General features: G+C 50.6%; 1 protein-coding gene across 1 annotated transcript in view; it reads right to left on the bottom strand.

Annotated features, from left to right (window-relative positions):
* Positions 1-237: 237 nt before the first annotated feature.
* The window catches only part of PLEKHG4 (pleckstrin homology and RhoGEF domain containing G4), an 81320-nt gene continuing 59658 nt past the window's right edge, over positions 238-21899 (bottom strand). Inside the window, exons 14-22 of the mRNA XM_062499907.1 lie at positions 7362-8305; positions 5209-5458; positions 4548-4637; positions 3994-4218; positions 2912-3082; positions 2209-2425; positions 1512-1628; positions 1158-1424; positions 238-566 (exon numbers count right to left, since the gene is read on the bottom strand). Of these exons, the coding sequence (XP_062355891.1) occupies positions 238-566; positions 1158-1424; positions 1512-1628; positions 2209-2425; positions 2912-3082; positions 3994-4218; positions 4548-4637; positions 5209-5458; positions 7362-8305 (2610 nt within the window). The remainder of the gene's footprint in view (positions 567-1157; positions 1425-1511; positions 1629-2208; positions 2426-2911; positions 3083-3993; positions 4219-4547; positions 4638-5208; positions 5459-7361; positions 8306-21899) is intronic.

Raw genomic sequence — 21899 nt, forward strand, 5'->3', positions numbered from 1 at the left:
ACCTTGGCAGCATCTGCAGCAGAGCTCCAGCTATTCCAGGAGGTTATATATATATACCCCAGCCCATGGCAGCATTATAACTCCTGTTTGTGCAGCATCTGCTCCTTGTGCAGCCTCCAGCACTGCAAGTCCTTTCCAGCTCATCTCCTCAGGGATCTCAGCCATCACAGGGGTGGCCCCTGCACCAGATGGGCTCTCGCCCACCCCAGAGGAGGCGAGTCTCTGCAAGAGAGCATGTCACTTCCCCACAGTCACCCCAAGCCCAAAAGCAGCATCTTCAGTGCCCCTGTGAGAGGCAGTGGCTTGAACTGGGGAGGCAGTTGCAGGAGCAGGCAAAGTGAACAGAGTGCTTTGGCTGCTTGCACTTACTGCAGAAATGTACTGGCTGTTTGTGAACCTGGGCCTGCCCTCCATGGCAGAGCTGTGCTGTGGGCCTACAGGTATGTAGGGAGGTGAGCCCATGTCTTCACAGAAGCTTTCTTGTGGGACGCTGGAGACACAGCCACTGTCAGAGCCGCTGGAGCCCGTGGCTGACATGCAGTGGGATGACTCTGAGCTCTCTGTTGCTGGGGAAAGAGAGGAAGGTCACTCCGATAACCATGACTTTGGGCTGCATATAACCCGTGCCACACACATTTGATAATGTACCTGTCTGCAAAGGCACTGGCCACACAAGCCCATAGAGCAGTCACACTCCTGTCTGGGCCTCTTTAAGGCCACAGACAACAAATCAAAATAAGGAAGCAGAGTTGTAATGATGATGGTGATCGGTATGGGCTGGCCAATGAAGTTCATACAAGGGAAGGCATAGGATCCCGGGGCCAGGCTGGTGAGGGCAAAGGACAGAGCACTTCATACCAGAGGGGCAGGGACACAAGTCCCCAAGACCACAACAGCACCAGTACACAGCACCAAGCCTGCCATGGGTATGGCTGCAGCTCAGCAGGTACCCTATAACCCCTGTATTTGAGCTAACTCCCCTCATGGTAGCTGAGACAGAAATGACATGGAAGGGCAGGGCCCTCATGCCCTGGTCTGGGTAGGAAACAGGGACTGCCGTGACCCCAGCAAGCCTGGTCTGACCACACAGCACAGAACAAGGTGCAGGGATGAGCCCACACATCCCAGGTGCTGCAGAGCAGCGGGGCTGTACGTACTCATAGAGGGCTGGCTGCTCGTCTCATGCTCCAGCTCATCTTCCTCAATGCAAGTGCCGATGTCAAAGGGGCGTCTGGGGGCCAGGACTCCTGGCAGCAGAGCCTGGTCCAGGTACATGTGGAGGTTGAGGGGCCCCAGCAGGGAGGAGGAGGAGGAAGGGGTGTAGGCAGTGGGGGTACTGCTGGTGGAGAGCTGAGTCTGTGTCCTCTTGAAAGGGTTGGAATGGTCAAACAGAGACACTGCAATTGAGGCTCTGGTTCTGGCACCTGCCAGAAAACATACAAAAAAACCCCCTGAGAACCAGTTCTGCCTTACTCACATGGATCAAAGGGGAAGGCACAGCCGGCACCCACCTCTGCCTTTCATGATGTAATCGATAGCACGGTCATTAATAGCTGCCTCACTGGGTTTGATATCCAGGAACGGCTTGTTACCCACACCCATGGAGACCATCTCCTGCATACGGATTTCTGGAGAGGAAGAGACCCACAGCCATATTATGAGGCCCAACCCTCCCTGCAGGCATTATTCAGCCATAGGTTAGAGCACTCCTGGGCTGGGCTGTTTCTGAACTGCTGAGACTAGATCTCTTCTCCACTTGCTCCCCTCCCCAGAGCTGTGTATTCTCCAGGAACAAGCAATCATGCCCTACTCCGGCCAAGCAGCTCAGTGCCATGCCACCTACTAGAGTCCTGCCAAGCAAAGGGAAGCCTGTGGGGAGGGACTTGGTCAGTATGATTGAGTAGTGAGCTCCAATAGTGGCCTAGATCACACGGAGACCAGCAAGTCTCTCAGGGGCACAGCCTCTGCTCACAGGACAGGGAACCCTGAGCGTGGATCTTCTGTTTCATGGAGAACAGGTGGGTGTCTACAGTCCTACAGAGTTTGGACTAGTATGGGGATGAGGGGCAGGGAAGGGAAATGCCCAGCCAAGCCCAGCACATGCTCCTGAGGCTGCATGCTGGCACACAGATGCTTGCTGCACAGAGCTGCCTGGTAACAGGATCCAAACCTACTCAGGACAGCATGAGCTGAACAGGGCTCCCGCACCTTTTGCGGCACAGAAGGAATTCCAGGAAGGAATCACACCTTTATTGCGGGCTGCCTGCTGCCACAGGATCTTGGCAATGTCACTGGTCCAGGCCTGCTTAGTCTCAGCTGAGCTGGCCTGGAGGATGTAGGTGTCACTGGACTTCCGCCTTCGGAACCAGATCTCAAAGCGCAGGCCGCTGTCTCCAGAGTTCTCCGTCAGACCAATGTCTGCAGTCTGTGAGGAAGAGGAAGAGCAAAGCATAAACCAGACTGCACCAGGAGTAAAAGGAGTAAACTGCTTGAACCTCGTGCTAGAGCTATCGCCAAGATAGCTCTATCCCTATCTAACAAGAAGGAGCCTGAGGCTCTGGAAAGCAGCAGGTATGTCCTGGACACAGCTGAGCACAGACAGCTCAGGCAATTCCCAGTGCTTCATCTAGAATTAGCACCACTTCCCTGCCACGTACACACTGTCTTTCCCCCATACTCCACGACCCTCAGAAAATGCTGGCCCCACATCTCACAGCACAGAGAGGGCCTAGGCATCAATGAGTGAAGTATTCACTTCTGGCTTCACTGCATGGTTTGGAGGAGGCTTAGAAGTGGTGGGAGCAGCTCTTCTGCTGAAAGTGCTCCTGCTTCCCATTTCAGAGCCATATGCCATGGGGAAGTCAACCATGGACATCTCCCACACAAGAGGGAGCTGCAGGGCTGCCCTTACCTTGAAGGAGCGCTTGTAGATATACACATCAAAGCCACCCTCGATCCTCTTGGGCTTGCTGAAGAGGATGAGGTCCTCAAAGAGGAAGACGTGTCGCTGGCACTTCCTACGGCCCAGCCAGATGGTGAACTCATCCTGCCGCACCAGCTGCCCCTGCTCCTTCAGGTTTACCTGGACACAGAGAATATCCTTGTAAGACTCCATCTGCATGACCCAGGCAGCCCTAGACCTGAACTTGGAGAACAGGGCCCCATACGGCTGTAGCCCAGGTGGTGATGAAGTGGCAGCTACCTGACATCTGAAGAGGGCTCTTAAAGTCATTGGGCTGCATGGCATTGCTGGGGACCACATCAGGCTGAAACAACTGGCTCTAACCTCAGGGAGAGCTTGACCTTTCTCCCAGGCATAACCCACAGATGACCCTCTTCTGTCACCCTGTGCAGATCTGTGACAAACCTCTGGGGTGCCAACTGCAGGCAGCAGCCAGAGCTTTCTCTTGGGGAGGAAATTAGTTCCATCCACTTCCAGGAGCCCATCTGGGTCAGAAGGCCAGCTCCTCAGATCTTCCTGACCCAGACTGATCCTACTTCACCTTGAGCCCGGGGGCTGCTTCTCCTCCAGTGCTGCACTTTGCATGCCTCTCCAAATCCCACCTAGAAGATTCTGCCCTATCCCTGGCATCTGCATCAGTTTGAATTCCTTCTTGAAATATGCCTGACCCTGTTTTCACCAGCTCAAGAGATGAAAGGTCCAAAGCAGCCTGTAAGATACTATCTGCTAGGGCTGCTAGGCTGCTTCCCATCACTGGTAAGCACCAGGGAGCAGGTTTATGACAAGCAGCTCACCCAGATAAGGGAGCAGCACCCCAGCTGCCTGTCCTAGGAAATCAAGGAGACCTTCAGGCCCCACTGCTCCCTTGCCCCATGCCTCAGCAGTCCTGCTATGCTGTACTGGCAGACAGCACTCTGATCACTGGAGGAACCTGAGGGGAGGCTCACCATGCAATCCAAACACCTCAAGTCTAGAGAAGGGGAATAAGCGTGGCTCTGTTCCCCCGTGCAGGGGAAGTCACTTGAACGTACGTCACAGTCACGGATGGCATCCATGGCCAGCAGGTCATTTCCATGCCGGAGCTGAAACTTCACCATCTCCTCAGCAGCACGGAGATAGCCCAGTTCCTGCTCCTGTGCCTCGCTGCACTCCTTGATCAGGTCCTTCAGGAGCAGGGCATATTTGCTCATCCTCTGGATGGGTTTCAGCAGGTAGGAGGCCAGGTCCATCTTATCCCCCAGCTGCATCTGCTTGAACTGAGAAATGCAGCAGAGTGAAGGCAGCAGTTTCCCCAAGGAGCACCCTGCAACCCCAGACAAGCACTGATACCTCTTGACTGGGGTACTCAGGGAAAAGGAGTACTCTTGGGGAAATGCAAGGCCACAGGACCAATGCTACCAGATGCTGGGTTCCTTTCTCAAGCCCTCACTGCACCTCTGCCCTGTCCCTTACATACAGCTGTGCAGTCATGCCAGGGAAGCAGAGGGAGCACTGAGCCTGCCTTAGGAAGGTAAGTTGGCTTAGCTTAAACAGATCAGTGTGACCAAACATACTGAGCAATCCTGATACAGGCAGTGGGACTTACCTTGAAGAAGGTATTCCCATGGCTGGCCAGCAGTGAGTCTGACTTCGGTTTGTTCTTGCTATACAGTGCATACATTCCAAACTGGTCTTTCTGCAGAAGAGATCCATCCTCATGTGAGACTCATGCACCCAAAACATAATGACAGCCATGACCCTGGTAGTTTACTCTAGTATACTATTCTGCCTCTCCCAGACTGCACCAGAGCCTCTTCTGGTATCAGGAATAGCTTTGTTTCAAGGTCATTAAGAGCCAGGGAATGTTCTTGTCTTCCTACTCCTAGAGTAGCTAGGACTTTTAGGTTCATTGTTCTACTACCCCTAGCCCCTTCCATAACCCAGTAGTTACTTGGTACCACTCACACCAGGCAGCAGCAAAATGCAAAGGGCAGATGACCTTAAGACCTGTGTCCCTGTGCTTCTGCCCAACAGCTCTTTTCACCTAGAGTTGGTCTGTACCTCTCTGCTCACTCTAGTCATTCCCACTGACACCACATACAGAAAACAGGTAAGGGATGTCCCTGAAGAAACAGATGGACTTCAAGGAGCAGACATTTTACTTCCCTGACAGCGTCTCTTGGTAGCAAAGCACAACAGGAAAGGCACAGAAACCAAGCTCATATCTGGAAGAGCCTGACCCTGGGGACAAGGTGCTGATGCCTTACGTGTCGGAGGAAGCAGTGGCTGACCCTCAGTGGGTGGTTGCAGCAGCTCTCAAGCTCTCGAAGGAAGTACTGGCTGTGGAAGTCATAGAGTTTCTCCAGGTTTCCAAAAATGACACTGCGCTTCCCACGCAGGTCCTGGGGGAGGTCGAGGCGCTCCATCTCAGGGAAGTAGCTGTCGATGATGTACCGGAGCGAGCGCACGTATTCCCGCTCCGTGGTTACCATCTCGTCAATGATGTGCCGCAGTTTGCTGCAACAGGAAACACTCAGCCTTGAAGGGACTCAAGCTGCAGCAGGGCTACAGCAGCCAGAGTGCCTGCAAAGCACTGGACTATCCCTACAGACACCCTACACAGACACACTATCCCTCTGACACCCAACATGGAAATGAGATGATCCTTAGCACAGTCCAAGCTCAGATACACAATTGTCCGTGGTAGCTCTGACCTGAGGACTGTCAGGACTCAAGGGAACAGCATGAAGCTTTATCAGGGGAGGTTTAGGCTGAGGCTATTAGGAAAAAGTCCTTCACCCAGAGAAAGGATGGTTATGCACTGGAACAGGCTCCCCATGGCACCAAGCCTGTCAGAGACCAAGAAGCATTTGGACAAGGCTCTCAAGCAGAGAGTGCAATTCCTGGGGTAGTCCAATGCAGTCAGAAGTTGGATCAACTATCCTTTTGGGCTTCCCTTTCAGCTTGGGATATTCTGTGGTTCTAAGTATTCAGGAAGGGGGTGCCCAGTGCTGGCTGTGATCCTGAACCAAACTCAGCAGGACACACACCCCTGAGCCCACCCAGCCCCTGCTCTGTGCACAGTGGGCTGCAACTGGCTGCTCTCCTGAAACAACAACCACTGCAGAAACCATAGTAACTTGTGTGAGGAGCTGGGCCTGATGACTGGAGGCTGTGGAAAGCAATGTTAACCCTGGGAGAACAATAGCTCTAGACCTAGGTGCTGTAAGGCTTGTCCTAGTAAAAGTGAGAGAGTAAAACTGAAGTGTCCCAACACTTGATCAGTGAACAGCAGTTCCTACCACAGGTTGCTCTCACGTATCTCAATGGATTCCTCCTAGCTACTCGAGGTTTCCACTGTGAGGCAGTGTAGCACCAAATATAACTACTCCTGTGTCTCCCCTGCCTTTCAGCTTTCCCTCAAGTCAACTCCTCTGGCTGTTCAGAGAACAGAGCAGTGGGACTGTCTCAGCACCCACAGACACAAGAGGCCTGCTGCATTGGTTCCTTGAGAAGCAGAGTGACCACCCTGCTATCTGCTGGTGCACATTCCTCTGCCATGAGCTTTTCTGGGTATCCCAGGGATACTGGAGCTCCCTTCAAGAAGATTTCACTGTCCCCAGCCATTTCACTCAAGAGTAGTAACCATGGTCCCCCAGCATCCAGCACACTTTTCTCATCTCTGCCAATAATTTTTTACTTTTATTTTAATCTTTTCTAGTGAGAGCAACTGAAAGACCTGCCTGGAGACCCCTTGTCAAGAACAGTGCATATCCCTGGGCTCTCCAAAGCACAGGCACATATTGTAATATGACAACAAAGTTAAGATTTTTAAGGATGGAGAAAGAAAATATAAAAAAGCCTAAATGCCAGCTGTTGCATAAATGCTACCCAGAGATTTCAGCCCCAAAGCACAGATATGAACACCCTCTTACCTGTGAAGCTGCTGTCACAAGGTGCTGGAAGTGCCTCCCTACCAGTCTGGGTACAGCACTCCCAAAAGCGTGGGGGACAGTGCCCTGTGCTTCTGCTCTCCCACTGCACCTGTACCCCTGGCTTTGTTAGGTCCCTGAATACTGTTTCTGTAATCCCTCATCTTCCAATGCTAGCAATGTTCAGAGACACCCTCTCCTGTCTGGGAACTGAACTTTTCCCTCCTAGAGGAATCATACTGCGAGGGAGAAGCCACAAATCCCATTTCTCTGTCCCTCCACCAAGGAAGGTGACAGATTATGTGGAGACATCCCTGTGGGCTTGCTCAGCACCACATACACACAATGAAGGGAAGCTGGAGCTACATCTCTATCTATCTGCCCTGTAACCAGTGCTGAAGTAGCCAGCACTGCAGAACTCCTCCAATCTTTGCTGGCTGCCTTTTCACCACCCTGAGAAATGGACACCAAACGTCACAGCCACTTACCTGCCCCAGCTCTTGGCTTCTGACCCGGAGAGGCAGCCCCTCTGTCCCTCCAGCAGGCAGTCTGCAGCCCAGCTGCTCACAGCTGGCTGCCGCAGGGCGAACGTCCTGTCCACCAGCTCAGTGCTGCTCACCTCCAGCCCCTTAATGAAGACACCAGTGTTGCCATATCTGGCCGGCTCGCTCCTCTGGCAGCTTGACCACAGGCTCTCACCACAAGGCAGGTCAAAGCTTTGGGCTTTCCGGAGGACCTTCCTGGGAGGGAGCTTCCCAGGGACTGGAGTGGATGTAGAAGACTGCTTCACCTCTGGGGTTTCTAATATGCTCTCCAAGTTTGGCTTTTCTTCAGGCAGTGTTGGAGACTTACAAGCCCTGCTGGTGAAAGAAATTCTGCTTGAGTGAGGACCAGGGCTGAGAGCAGCTTGGCAGACAAATACTTCCCCAGCACTGAAATCACCAGGGCAGCTCAGGGAGGGTGAGGGAGCTTTCTCCTTAGTCCACTCCAGAGAGCTGTTGGTTCTGCTGTAGCCATGAGATGTGCTCTGAGTCCTGTCCCAGTGGGACCTGGAGGTGGCCCCTTCAGAGTGCCTCCGGTGGGACAGAGTGCCAGTTTCAATGCCAGCTTGGGGCTGCTCCCCGACAGCTGGGTTGCGGTCTGACAGCAGAGACTTCCTTGTTCTCAAAGCTGTTTCGAGTTTCTTCTCAAAAACCAGCTTGGTCTCCTGGCATTTAGACCATGCAAATTTCCACTGCTTGAGCCCCTTGTCACTCTTCAGCTCACAGGCAAGCTCCTTCATCTCCTGGAAGCGAGCAGCACTGATGTCTGGGTGCTGCCCCCTGTAACTCTCCAGGCACTTGATCACATCTGCACAGTGCTCAGCAGAGCTGCAGTCCTCCATGCTGATACAGGCAAGGTGTCGCATCCCTTCCAAGGCCCACTCATATGCCTGCAGAGGGAGAACAAAAACCAACAGCCAGTCAGAGGGACTCAGTGAGGAATAACCCTAATTCAGTGCCTGAAGACAAGAGAAAGGATCAGTGTCTGGCCACCACAGTTCCTTGAGTGTGGAGAGTGGGGGGGGCTGCTATTGTCAATGGGGCTTAACAATTCAACAAAACAAACAGCCCCTTATGCAAAGGGCTTCAGCTGCGCTGGCTGCTCTGCCACAGCCCCACCTCCCTGCCAGGACCCTGTGAGCTGGCGCCCACACTGCTGGGCACATTTGTCCTCTCCAGGCAGGGGGGCCCAGGGAAAGCTGCTGCTAAGACTGCAGGAATTCACACCTCAGTGTGGCCCTGCTCCATATAAAACCTGGGACTCTCCCTCCTCCTTTGCCCAGTCACTTTCACGACTGTTAAGGAGGACAAAGTCAAGGAGCACCAGTAAGCTGCAGGCAATGGGACAGCTCCAACAGGTGCTCCCTACACTGTTTTCCTGGAGCTGATAGCACATAGAAGCCACAGCTGGGCTCTGTGGATCACCCCAAATGCTCAGACCCATCCTTGCAGCAAGGAGGAATCTGAGACCATGCAGCTTGTGCATCTTCTGTGTCTGCTTGCAGTTTGTGTGGTGTGTTGTGTTCTGCCTGCCTGCCCGGCTTTACTTGCCACTGCACTACACGCTTGTGCTGGTTAATCAAATACTGAGCTCAGCAGTTTATTTCTAATACTCCAGGAATGCTGCAAGCAGCTTCATGGGGCTTAACTCTAGCAGTGGTGCATATGCTGGCCTTGCTATAACAGTTCTGCTGTATCAGTCAACCAAGAGAAGGGGGACAAAATGTCGTCCAGTGGGACAAATACAAGGGAAGAGTGAGCGCCTCAACACCATGGAAGGAATGGGGCTCAGCATCAAGACCTGTCATCGATCAAAAGCAGAAGAAAGGCAAACATCTGACTTAGCCTCAAAGCCACCATTTTCTCTATAAAGCAGAGATAGTAAGATTTAATGATAAAGTAAGTAAGATGCGACCAGCTGCTGTAGGCCTGGCCAGGGAACTTTAATGCTCATCAGTGAATACACAGGGTTATTTGCTGAAATCAGATACACAAGGTGGGGGAAAACACCCTGGACAGGGCTGCCTGCATCTTCTGCCAACTGCCCAACATCAGTGGATGTACAGAAACACCACTGGCTGCTCTGAAGTGAGCCAGACCATCTCTAGCACTTCACGTGTCAGGCTCTGTATACCTGCAGAGAAACAACACTCATGCTTAGTGCCAGGAACAAAGTGATCGCCTTTTCCATTTTCCATTTCCTGAGCAGCCTCATGGTAGCAATCTTTACTCAGAGAGCTTAAATCACTTACTTTTATGCAGCTTTAGACATTAAGAAAATGCACCCAAGCTTTATACAAGCAGACATTGCATCCCCATCAGGGACATGGTGGTCAAACGGATCAGGTGCCAGGCTCACTCTGTTGGTGACAGAGACAGGCAGGGTGGAAGGTATTTCGTTCACATGATGCTCAGTCCCTGGATGGGGACGGCTGTGACAGCCAAACACTGCTGTTTGTAGGAGAGCTGAATGCCAGCACAGCCTGCAGCCTGAGCAGAGTCACTCTAGGGACAGATTCCACAGGAGCTCCCACAGCCATCCACATTCTCTTTTGAGCTGCAGCTGTATGCTGTGCGTGCAGCCAGCCCCATTACTATGCAGAGCAAGGAGCTGCTTCAGAAACACCAGAAACTGGTCAGGGAAAATGCTCTCTTCACACAGCTGCAGCACAGTACAATCCAAAGAGCAGCAGCCCCTTTTCCTCCCATTGCCCTGTCTAGAGCAACAACAGGCCCCCGACCTGCCACTCTCTTGATCCAGGTTTTATGCTTTAGGCTTGCCTACTGCTGGTAGCCAGGAGGGGTGTGCAGAGGCAGAGGACACATCAGATTCTGGTGGGAATCCACATTAATCCTCAATGCAGAGGTTCTTCTATTCCCTGGAGGTGGAAGCATTTCAAGGCGAGGTGAATCCCCAGCTGCAGCGGAGCCCAGCATATCTGCACAGCAGTGACAGATGGCCCATTCTGCTGCGGGGTTTTGAGCTGCACCCTCCAGCTGTACACAGAACAACATCAGACCCCTACAGCTCTGCCCAGAGCAAGGGCTGGCCATCCGTCTGGGCTAAGAAAGGGCACATCTCACCTCTCTGGCTGTGGAGGTCAATGGGTGATCCTCACTGAAGGCTGCATGTTGGCTGCCTTTTGCTCAGTGATGGGAAAAGTCAAGCTCAAAAGGCACATGGGGCTCTCAGAAAGGGTGCTGAGAGCAATGTGCAGGAGAGGGACATCCAGCAGGCCTGCCTAGACTTTACAGTAACCAATCTGGAAGGTAGATGCCCCATGAAAGCCTTATCTAAGGCTGGGATACTCACTTCCATGCACAGATGGGAAGAGAAAAGAGACTTTTTTATTTCTTGGAAACTCTGCAGATCTACATGTGATTACTGTGAGAAGGCATCAGGGCTGCAAAGCACACAGGATGGCAGCCTCACCACCTCTCATCTTCATATGTTCTCTGTTCTTGGCAAGGACTCCAGGGCTACCCAGAAATGACAGAAACGACTCTCAGTCTCGATGGCATTTCCTTCCATCACCAGTGCCTGTTGCAGGCCAGCAAATAGCTCAGCTTTGTTCCCTGCACAATGGAGCAGCCCTCCACATCCTGCAGCTTTGCTTGGTAACATGCTAAGTGACCACCAAGGCTTTCTCCAGTCACATCATCCGCTTCAACTGCTCCTTTTTGCACATAAATGGCAATTCTCTCCAGGACCAAGTGTGTCCTCATCTTCATGCAGGAAGGGGTACTGCTGTCATCTGTCCCCCCCCCAGTAAAGCTGCAAATAACACTTAGCCAAGCCAGAAGACAGCCCTCTGGACAAGGGGCTTTTGGGGAGCAGGCAGCCCTACAGCTTCCCTGCAGAGCTGAAAGAGCTGCTCAGGTAAAAGGAGGCACCTGTACGCAGGGAAGCTGAAATCTTCCCAACCATGTCTGGAACCAGGCAGGAAGAAGTCTGTACCTCAGCTTTTGATCTTTACAGGCAAGTTGTTACTGAAACTCTCAATTACAGGATTAAAGACAAACGTGCTTCCTGCATAAGCAGGACTGACCTATCCTGCAATAGGCATCATTAACAGGCTGACCCTGCCAGGCTGACCGGGAGAGGCTTGCGGTCTCAGGGACTTGCCATCCTGTAAGGAAAAGTCACTGGATTATGGTGCAACCCTCAAACCCGTCATCCTCTGCTGGTCTCTGATCATTTCACCATGGACAAGGCTTGCAGCACACCGAGGACAGGAGCTCCTGGAGTCTGTCAGGTTTGGCACCGTTCAGGTACCATCTGCAAACACAGGCCCAGAGAATTTGCTCAGCCCTGGCTCAGGGCACAGTGCCAGCACTGAAAGCCTTCCAGGGGTTCTGGATCCTCACCTGAGCCGCCACTCAGAAATCACACCTCCCCAACCCAAATCTATCATAAACCTATCAGATCCCTTGCATACTCAAGGTTAAGTGACCTGTAAGACACCTTCTGGATAGCCAAAACAGGAAGCAGACACTGTGCATCTTAGACATAGCCCAGAAGGGGCAATTTCAGGGGGCCTGCCTTTGTCCAAACCTCTTTCCCCCTTCCTGTGGAAAGATGAGAGTTGTAACTGTATTTTTCCTGACAAATAGGAAACTGAGTGTCAGAATTGGCAGAGGTAGGCAGATCAACTTTCTGCAGAAGAAAAATGCACCTGGGTGGGTGACTAACTCTGCTGTGAGAAGGCTTCCTTCAGAATCTCAAGTGACTGCACAGTGCAACTGAGATGGGGTGATGAAAAGTCAAGACTGGCCCTGGTGGGAGCAACAATAAAGGCAGGGATGGAATCATGCTTCTAGGTATGATGACCGAAGCACAGCAACAAGACAGACCAACTTTCTCACTCTTCTGTGGCAATGTCCCAGGACTGGAAGCCCCCATCTCCCTTGCTCTCTACAGCTCAGAGAGGCGGAAGCAGCACAACAGCTGAGAACACTGTCAAGGACAGCAAAAAAAGAAACCAACATAAACAAGCCCTGATCAGCTTGGTGCAGCTCCTGCATCCAGGCTGTACTCCACTCTGCTATTTCTCAGTGAGACACAACTGATTGTAGTTCTCTGTGGCAAGAAACAACTGCACAGCCCTCCATTTAATCAAACCTCCTCTTACCACTGCTGTGTTCATTTTAAGTGCCCTTAACTTCAGCTGTGAGCTTTAAGAGCAAAATGAGGTTAGCTTGCAGCAAAGGAGACAAAACTGGTGCAGCCAGAAAAATTAAAACCATCACTGTAAACTAAACCAAGCTGTGAACTAAGCACTTCCCAACAGCTATGCAGGGTGTCACACAGGCGCTGAGTCCTGCAGCTGCCCTGCTCTCCTGGCTATCCATGGCCTTGGTACTGAATCCTGCAGAGCTCAGACACTGATTGCAGCACTCCCAGCACAGAGTAAAGAGTGACAGGGACTCACCAGAACACAATTCCAAAGTAAATGCAGCTCTCTTGCAAGAAAATGCTACTGTCATTACAGACACTCATTTGGGCTTATTACCTCTAAAGTCCAACATGGCTTTAGGTTGATTTGAGAAGTGACTCCTGCTCACAACACTGGTATGTCCTTTGTCATAGCCTGCTGCATGTACAGTGTTAGCAGGAACCCATGGCTGGAGACTGCCTTATATGCTGACTGTTCAGAACATCCATGATTAAAAAGCTATTTTACACCAAAATACATTGAAAGCAAAATTACCCAGGCTTACCTTACTTACCACAAGAACTGTCAGCTGGCAGATGGTGACAAGCTTAACTCAGAGACCTAGCATCTTCAGCAGAAAGTGGCCAGCTCACCACTCACTTGGATCAGCTTTAGGCTCCCACCTACCAATACTAACAGCATCCATGAAGAAAGGAGCAGGGGAAGACCAAGACTTCAGGATCTGCAGATATTCCCTTGGCAAGTCTATTTGCTGGTTAAAAAAAGGTTTCATCCTACCTTCCCATCTGTCCAGAGGGAGTCCACACCCTGGCTGTGCCCTGTTTTGTGCTGCACATTACCCCCCTACAGCCAGACTGAGGCAGGGCCACTGCTTCAGTGCATCATCTCAGCTCTGGTCATTCACAAGCAAATGCTGCTAGCCTAAATACCAGATTGGGGGGCCCTGGTAACCAGAGACAAGGTAGAGGGGGAAGGGGCCGTGCTTCACATGAGAGTTACTGAAGTGTGCACATAACACCCTGACTGGGCACAAGCCAGATACCCCTTCACAGTGCAAAAAACAGGGAGAGAAAGCATCCCAACTGACCCCAAATTAAAGTAAAATGCCAAGTAAACCACTACCCAACATATAAGAGCTATGGAGGAAATGCTGAACCCTCCTAGATATTGTGACGCTTTTTCCACATCTCTAAAGGCCAAAGCTCCTGCTCACTTCTACCAAGATCTGTGTCTCCATGTGCAGGCAGCTACACTTGGACACAAGAAACCACATAATTTCAGAGCACAAGCATTTCAGCAAAGCCACCAAGTTAGGAGTAATCCCTTCTCTATGCAGAGGTTCACTGTAACTCCCCTACCCCTCTGTAGCAGTCAACTTTTCCAAATTGCATTTGCAGCCCCGCATGCAATTCATTAGCAGCACAAACCAAATTAATCAAAACTGTGTCCTACATGGGCTGTAGCTGGTAAAAGCTCAGCTTTAAAGACTGAGAAAAGGACTCATGCTCTTGAAATAAAGAGCTAAACCATTTCTGAGTTGCTGTGTAGCTCAGAGAGCCTCCCCTCCTCCAAGGGAGAACAGACCACTGAAGTCTTTAGTTTGCCTAAAACAAGCTGCTAAGGAAAATAAACTTTAAATCCTGTATTAGCATTTCTGCCCGTTACCAAGTGCCAGATGCTGTACAAACACTGTGGGAGGGACAAAGGATGAGAGACAACTAGAAACTCCTTGGATTTAAGTATAAAATAGGAGAACAAACAGAGACCCACAGCTGGGAAGGAAAAAAGAACAAGGGGTCAGGGAAGCAGCACCTGTCAGGGTTGGTCTGGGCATGCCACAGTCCATGTACCATCAAAGGTTGCTCATTAGAGCAACGTGCTCGGACATCCTTTTCCAGCAGCACTCGAACAGAGCTCAAAAATCCCTTCATTTGCCCTCTGGGCAGCTAGGCATGACAAGTCTAGAAGAGCCTAATTACAGGAGAATATAATTGGCTAAAATAAGATTGCACATGATTTCTGCTCTCTTGACGACAGCACGAGGACCCAAAGGGCAAATGTGGCTTGTTGTGCTGGAGCTGTCGTGCAGGACGCGTGCTTACCCTTCTTTTCTCTTAACCGCTGCCACTGCCAGGCACCACGTAGGGTTGTCCATTAGAAACAGGGTGACTCACCTGATGAATCACAAGCAGCTACAATAATCCCTGTTTCAGAGCAACTCTGAGGTTCCACAAGAGCAGCCTGTGCCAATTTCACCATATATCTATGTACAGACACATGTGTTCATATATATGACACACGTGCATATTTACATGTGTATGTATGTATAAAATTCCTCCCTAGGCAGCTGGGCAGCAAGTGGCAGAATTACTTTCCTCAAAGCTCCAGAGTCTCTCATGACCACAGCTTTGGGTAGATTCTGCACTGATCATTCTCCCCTTACTTTTCTGTCTCATCATACGGATTTTCTCAACATTTAAAAGCTCCCAAGTCCAGAGAACCAGGGGCCAAGTTTGCTCCCAGCAAAACCAGAAACTTCAATGTTTGCCTTTGCTGCAGCCTCTTCACTTGAGGCACTGCCCATTTTTCCTTTGTGCACCCATGAGCAAAGAGCCTCATGTTCCCAGCCAAGCTCAAGATAAGCAACAGCAAGGAGATGTGTGAATCACCAAAGCTGGAGCTGGCGACTTGCACAACAGCAACAAATTACCCCATTCAGAGACTAATGTCACCTCCATAGGTTTTTTGCATGCTTTGCTTTTACATCTGTCCTGACAGTCACATCATCACGCTGTTCAAATACCCCACTGTAATAGCATAATGCACCCCACAGGCAAGTGTGGACAGACTGGACTGTGGAGCGTGTCCCTCCTCTGCCCTGTACTGGCTTCCTTTTAATGAGGTTCTTCGTACTCTGTGCTCTATGCTGGGGATTGCAAAACCTTCAGTATGCCCTTGGGCCTGGGCCTGCATGGGGAAAACGGGTGCTTTCTCTGTAGTCTTCATTTCACATCTTTTCCCTTGTGACCAGCTGAGCCAAACTCTGCTTAACTATTGCATGACGCATTGAGATCTCTGCAGTGCATTTTGGGTGCATGTGTCCTGGGAGTTGTGAAGCTGAAACTGGATCTAGACACCCAGCATATTTACTGGGTCTCTCCTCCTCGGGGGAACTGACAATGCTGGAAACAGCTCCCTGTTTAAAGAGAACACCAAGATGTGCTTGGAGGGTGCAAGGCCCTGCAGAGCAGCCAGAGCAGCCACGGGTACTTAAAACCTGTGTCCATATGTCCAGGGCTTTGATATGCAGATTGAGCCATTGTGAGCTTAGGTTCCATCTGTACACTGAGGAGAGCTTCATGACCAGATTGGTTGAACAGATCTATTTAACTGCCATGACTAAAGGAAATTCCAGTCTCTAGGAGGATCTAAGCATCCAGATGGATGCCAGTACACAAAAATTCAGAAAATCTGTCACCCTGTGCAGCTTCTATCCCAAGATCAGAGGGAGAAAAGTTTGCAAAAGAACTTTGCACTGCACACATGCATAAGGCTGAGCCCAGCTGAAGATCTCACACCTCAGGCACAGCACATATGCCTTGCACCTCAGCTCCACTGTGAGCTGGGAAATCTCTAAACCTGCTGGGTGGAAATGCTGTTTTTCCCTGCCTCAATTGACTGGCTCCCAGTGTTATGATCCTTCAGGAGACCTGAACTCACCTGACAGAGGCCCAAATCTTTCAGATAACTGTCGATTTATACTCATGGCAGCCAAGCACACTGAGGAATTTTACACAGAGGTGCTCTGACAATCAAGGCTAAAGGTGGTTTCAGCATGACAGGCATTGCCCCCGGCATACATGCAGTGGCAGAACAGGCTGGCACTCCTTGGATCAGGGAAGGCACGTGAGGGGCAAATGCCCTGCAGCCCAACATATGCTACACACTGGCTGGCTCTCTCAGCCTCTTCTTCCTCCTCCTAGGGGGAGAATTTGGCCAGCCCAGTAGGAGGGAGAAGGACCTCAGATGGACCAAGGCTTTGCCTCTCTGCACATGTCACAAACACATCACAGACCTCACACTGCACTAAAGCACTGCCTCAGGTGCTGGGACAGGTGCTCAAAAGCGTCTTAACCCAAGAACCTCTCACCTTCAACTGCAAATTGTGCTTGGATTTAGCACATGAGGAAAACCTAATTAATTCACTGTTGCTGCCCTGTAACACTGAGGGACAAATGAGTCTCACACCTATGTTGTGCAACAACAAAGGAGCACCAAGTGCTGGTGCTAACTAATATTTAGCTTCTACCTCCTGCCACAGAGTGTGCCAGGGCTACAGGCACTGCTGTGCTGCCCATTTGACAATACAGTTATTGGTGAAACACAGGAGAAAATAACTCAAGCACCAGTAGAGCTAGTAGTTTTACTGAAGAATTCATAAGGTAGAGCAGTTTCCAAATCACTAATTTTGCAAAACAGAAAAATCTGATCTGTAGCAGATCAGATTTAAGTGTTCAGAACTTCTTGTTTGTGCAAGAGGGCTATCTCCAAGGCATAGCAGAAACTTTCTAATGCATGAATACACTTTGATAGGAAAGTAAACACTAGATGCTTTTTAACCTTGCAAGAAGCTTTCTCCAGCAAAAACCTGGCAGGAAAGAGAGGGGAGAGATTTCACGCATTAACCTTGCATGAACTCTACCAGAGGATCAATTTTCCTCGAGGCTCATTCCCCCAACTGCTTCAGGCTGTGCATGAAAAAGGACACCCCTGAAATAGGAGAACAAATCAGACTAGATGTCTGTCTAGGGGCACGACTTTGCAGGCATAAGTGAGGAAGGAGAGAGAGAGATGAGACAGCTGCTGTCAGACAACGCTGAAGCCAGACAACAGTGACTTCCCCTAAAACAGCACAGTAAATATTCCTCTCCTGTGCCTTTTGGACCTCCTTTCATCATCCTGAGAACTTGCATCAGTAACAAGATGAAAAATGTTATTTAGAAATGTTGTGCAGACCACCCCAGAAAAGCAAAGCACAGAGATGGAGAGAAAATAGTGCATGTTAAGTTCCAGGGACTTTATTAGAAACCACAGCAAAATCTCATTTGCTCCAAGTTGCTGGGGGGCAAAATCATGTTCTGACCTGTGCAGGACTGCTGGCAGCATCACAGCACAGGGACCGATGTCTCTGTTTATGGTAAGTACACTACAGTCAGGACACATCAAATGTCCTTTTTTTCCCCACTTTGGTGCTAAATTCTACTCTGCACTTCTCCAAACACATTCCCAGAGCAGGGCAGCAAGAATCCTTTCAGTAAAATTACTTCTCAAACTGTGCCAAACAGCCTGCTACAGAAAAATTATACTTCTAGGTTGCAGACACCAGGATCCTTTCCAGCTTCCCACAGATGAGCATTCACAACCCTCCTTTTTTTCATCAAAGGCTAAGAAAAAAGAAACATCAATAATTTATCACCAGGACTTTTTTTCTCCCTCAAAATGATCATCTGCAAAATTGTATGTGGTACATAATCAGAAATGAAACAGAGCAGAGAACAAGGTATCAGCAGGTCTCTGTTCTGAAACTTTGGTGGAGAAGTCAGAGATAACATTTGTGGAAGGCAACTTATTTAGCATACTTTGGATTTTGGCTGACAAATCTAAGATCAGACCCATCTCTGGAAGCTGGGAGTGCCTGGTGTGCCAGCAGGTCTCAGTCACCTGTGGGGCAGGAACCCAGCAAACCTTGGAACAGTCCAGGAGAGGAACCCCCTCCTATGTTGTTCATAACATCTGACTGAAGTCCTGGAGGCTGAAAAGTACCACCTGCCCTGCACATACATCCAGTCTGCAGCACCCAGCCCCCGGAGCAAGTTCTAGCTGCAGGTAAATTATTCCCATTGAAATGATCATGCAATAACTTCTAATAAAGAGGGACAGGCGCTGCTCTACCACAGACAGCGCAGCCCTGGGATTCAGAGGGACCATGCAAAGATGCCCACAGCCCACGGGGTTCTGTCTGAGCACACAAAAGCCGCACACAAAGCACTCTGATTCATGCTGGATGCACACAGACACACGCACAAGCAACCGAGTGAAAAGCCTTCTCTACATTGTTTCCAAACAATATCAATACAGCTCACACGTCAGCCGGGGCGCCGCACACTTGGTACTTACAAGAGGGTTTGCCGTGTCCTTCTGCTGCCGGAGCCGGGATGGAGCGATTGCGACTTGCAGGGAAAGGTGCATGGAGATGTGCAGAGAGGCGAGAGCGATGGAAAGAAGGGCCCCAGCCCCTCTTTGGGCCCCAGAGCAGCAACACTTGCTCACGGGATGGAGCGCAAAAAGGCTGGCATTCCTACAGCAGCAAGGACAATGGGGAGGGATGAGGAGGCACTGCCATAATCAAATGCAGGCCAGCTGGCCCTCCCCCAGGAAGGGCAGGCACCTCCTTCACTTGCCAAAGGCTTTGTTTTCTAAGCCACAAAGAACAAAGTGGCTGAGGAGCAGAGCACAGGAGAACCCACTGTGGGGGCAGATCCACCTATGAGCACAGGTAACCGATTCCTGGAGATGGAAGCACAGATGGAGAGGGGTTGGGCAATATTCTGCCCACTCCAAGCAGAGGTCAGAAGCAGCAGCTCCTTGTGTGCAGCAGAAAAAAGACAGACAACTGAGGAACAAGAATCAGCAGAGGCTGATGGTCAGGGGTCCTTTGAGAGAAAAGATCCAAGGGAGGCAGACAGAGAACATCACTGAAGGAACCTTTTGTGGAACACAGCATCAAGAAATCCCACTATGAAAAACCCTGCCATTTCACAACCTGTCTTGCCCCATCAATCCTGAGCAGTGGGAACTGAAGCTGAACAGCTTCCCTCAGGAAGCAAACATAAGGCAAGGGCTCAAGCTGCAAGAGACTCAGAAGCTATGGCAGGGCAACAACCACACTTTCCCCGAGCACCAATGAGGCACCATCTTGCACAACATCCTGAGAAGCAGGAAAAAGCCCCTGGAGCTGCCTCAGGCCCTCCTGTAATGATACAGGCAGTTCAGCTCTGGGTATCACCAAACAGCCACAGGGTACGCAGGTGCTGACCCTGCAATGGGACGCTGCCCATTCTGGTTGGGTCAGTGCTTTCTTCCACTTGTGCCAGCAAGAATCATGCACCTTCACTCCGGACCTTCAGCACGACTGGTTGTCATCCCACACATGGCAGAGATCATCCTGTGTGCTCTGGCTCACTGGACATGCTGCTGCAAGTAAGGTGCTCAGTCATGACAGGGTGCATGGCTCTCACATGGGCCACTTCAAAGCTGCAGTCCAGGTAACCTGCACTTCACCTATGGTACAGTCAAGAGCATGGGTATAAGAAGGTTCTGGGAAATAATTCACCCAGACACAGCTTGAGGAAGGAAAAAATATGAAGGCTAATGAGATAAACAAGGAGAGGAAGACTTGCTGGAGCTGCTCCTGGTCTTGATGGTGTACCTACGGCAGTGTTACTGTGAAGCCAGGATAGAGAGAGGAGAAAAGGACACTGGGGACTGTCCTTGCAGGAACCCCAGAATAAAACAGACATCAATGCTTTTGGTGCATCATACATACCTTTGCTTGTTCAGCTGCCCAGTTTTACCCCAAAACTGCACGGTGCCAGATCCCAACACAGTCTTGGAACTGAGTAAACAAGGGACAGTGGCCAAACCAGGCTTGAAGCCACAGGGAGATGGCAAGTCCCCGAATATGCCCACATTGAATTTGTGGTACTGAAAAACAATCCTCCAGCCCACACTGAGAGGTGGGGAAAGCAGCTTCCTTCACTGCTCCTCCTGCCTCAGCCCAGTCATCATCCACCCCCTGTCAGGCACCAAGGGCCCCTGCCACAAAGGAAGTGGGAACAAATGGAAACATCCAGCTTGGCACCAGTCACATCTTTGGGAAGGGAGCCCTGCCAGCCCATGTGCAAGCTCCCTGTGGTCTGGCCCAGCTCAGCTTGCCTCATTGCAAGGAGCTCCGACAGACCTTCAGGAACTGCCAAGCAGTGAAAAAACACAGTACAGTGTCTTGATAGGTTATGCTGTCCTGTCCCACAGCCTGTCTGGCAGCCACAGGCAGCACCCTACAAAACACTGGGCCACCACATGCAGGAGGGCCAGCATAGCAGAGCCACCCATTCCCAACAGGCAGCGATGTACGTGAGGGATGAACACCATGATCCCCATGGTGGGCATTCCACTCCCTTGGCACATGTTGAGATGTTTGGAGATCTGAGCTTGCCAGCTCATTACCATAGTGTACATTGATTATGCATCCTTGGGCATCTTCCCCTAATTCTGGGGTTTGGCACTCTGCAGGCTCTTTACGAGAAGGAAAATCAAGGACACTGCTTACTGTAGACTCCTGCTGCAAATATCCCCTCAGACATTAGGGAAGAGAGAAGGGAGTTAGGCACTGACAAGATCACTGCAGGAAGGTCAAAACCAGCTCAGTATCAGAAGACAGTGAAATGAGTTTAGATAAAATCTTCTGCTTATCCCCCACCTCCCAGACCACACCACTGACTTCACTTTGGGAAGGCAGAAAGCATTCTGGAGATCAAGATCAAACTTTTAGGCACTGAAAGAACTTTTATGCTATGCAGCGATTTATGCACTGATCCTACAGCTGCAGGATGTATCCCCCTACACTCCTGGTTTCGGTTGGCCACTGATTCACAATACACATAGGGTGTATTTACACTGCCATAATTGTTTATAGCTCTACTGAAACCAGTGAGATCAAAATCCTCCTCCCTCCCTGGGCCACCTTCCTCTCCTCCACACAAAGTAGTGTCAAATACACAGTGCCTTTATCATTTTGTTTGCACTGGGGCTGTGCAGCATGAAAGGCACAACCAAGAGGGCTGCTGCCAAGGACTGCATCCTGGAGTTTTCATCCACCAAAAAGAAGCTGCAACGCCCTCAGAAAATCAATGGGCTACTATTGGGGTCTATGTAGCATTTGTGTCCCCAGAAATGACCCAGGCTCTGAAAAGGCTTTGAAGCTGTGCAGGAACACACAGCTAGAGTCATGTCCAACTATCCTGGCAGCCCAAGAGCTACCAGCACAATGTAATTTCCATGCCTGAACAGAGCATTGAGCAACCTGGAAGATTTAGGAAGACCTTAGAACACCTTGCAGAACCTGAAAGGGCCTCCAGGAGAGCTGGAGAGGGACTTCGGACAAGGGCATGGAGTGAAACAACAAAAGGAAATAGCTTCAAACTGACAGAGGGCAGAATTAGATTGGATATTAGGAAGGAATTCTTCC

This window comes from Cinclus cinclus, chromosome 11, assembly GCF_963662255.1.
Source record: "Cinclus cinclus chromosome 11, bCinCin1.1, whole genome shotgun sequence".
NCBI lineage: Eukaryota > Metazoa > Chordata > Aves > Passeriformes > Cinclidae > Cinclus > Cinclus cinclus.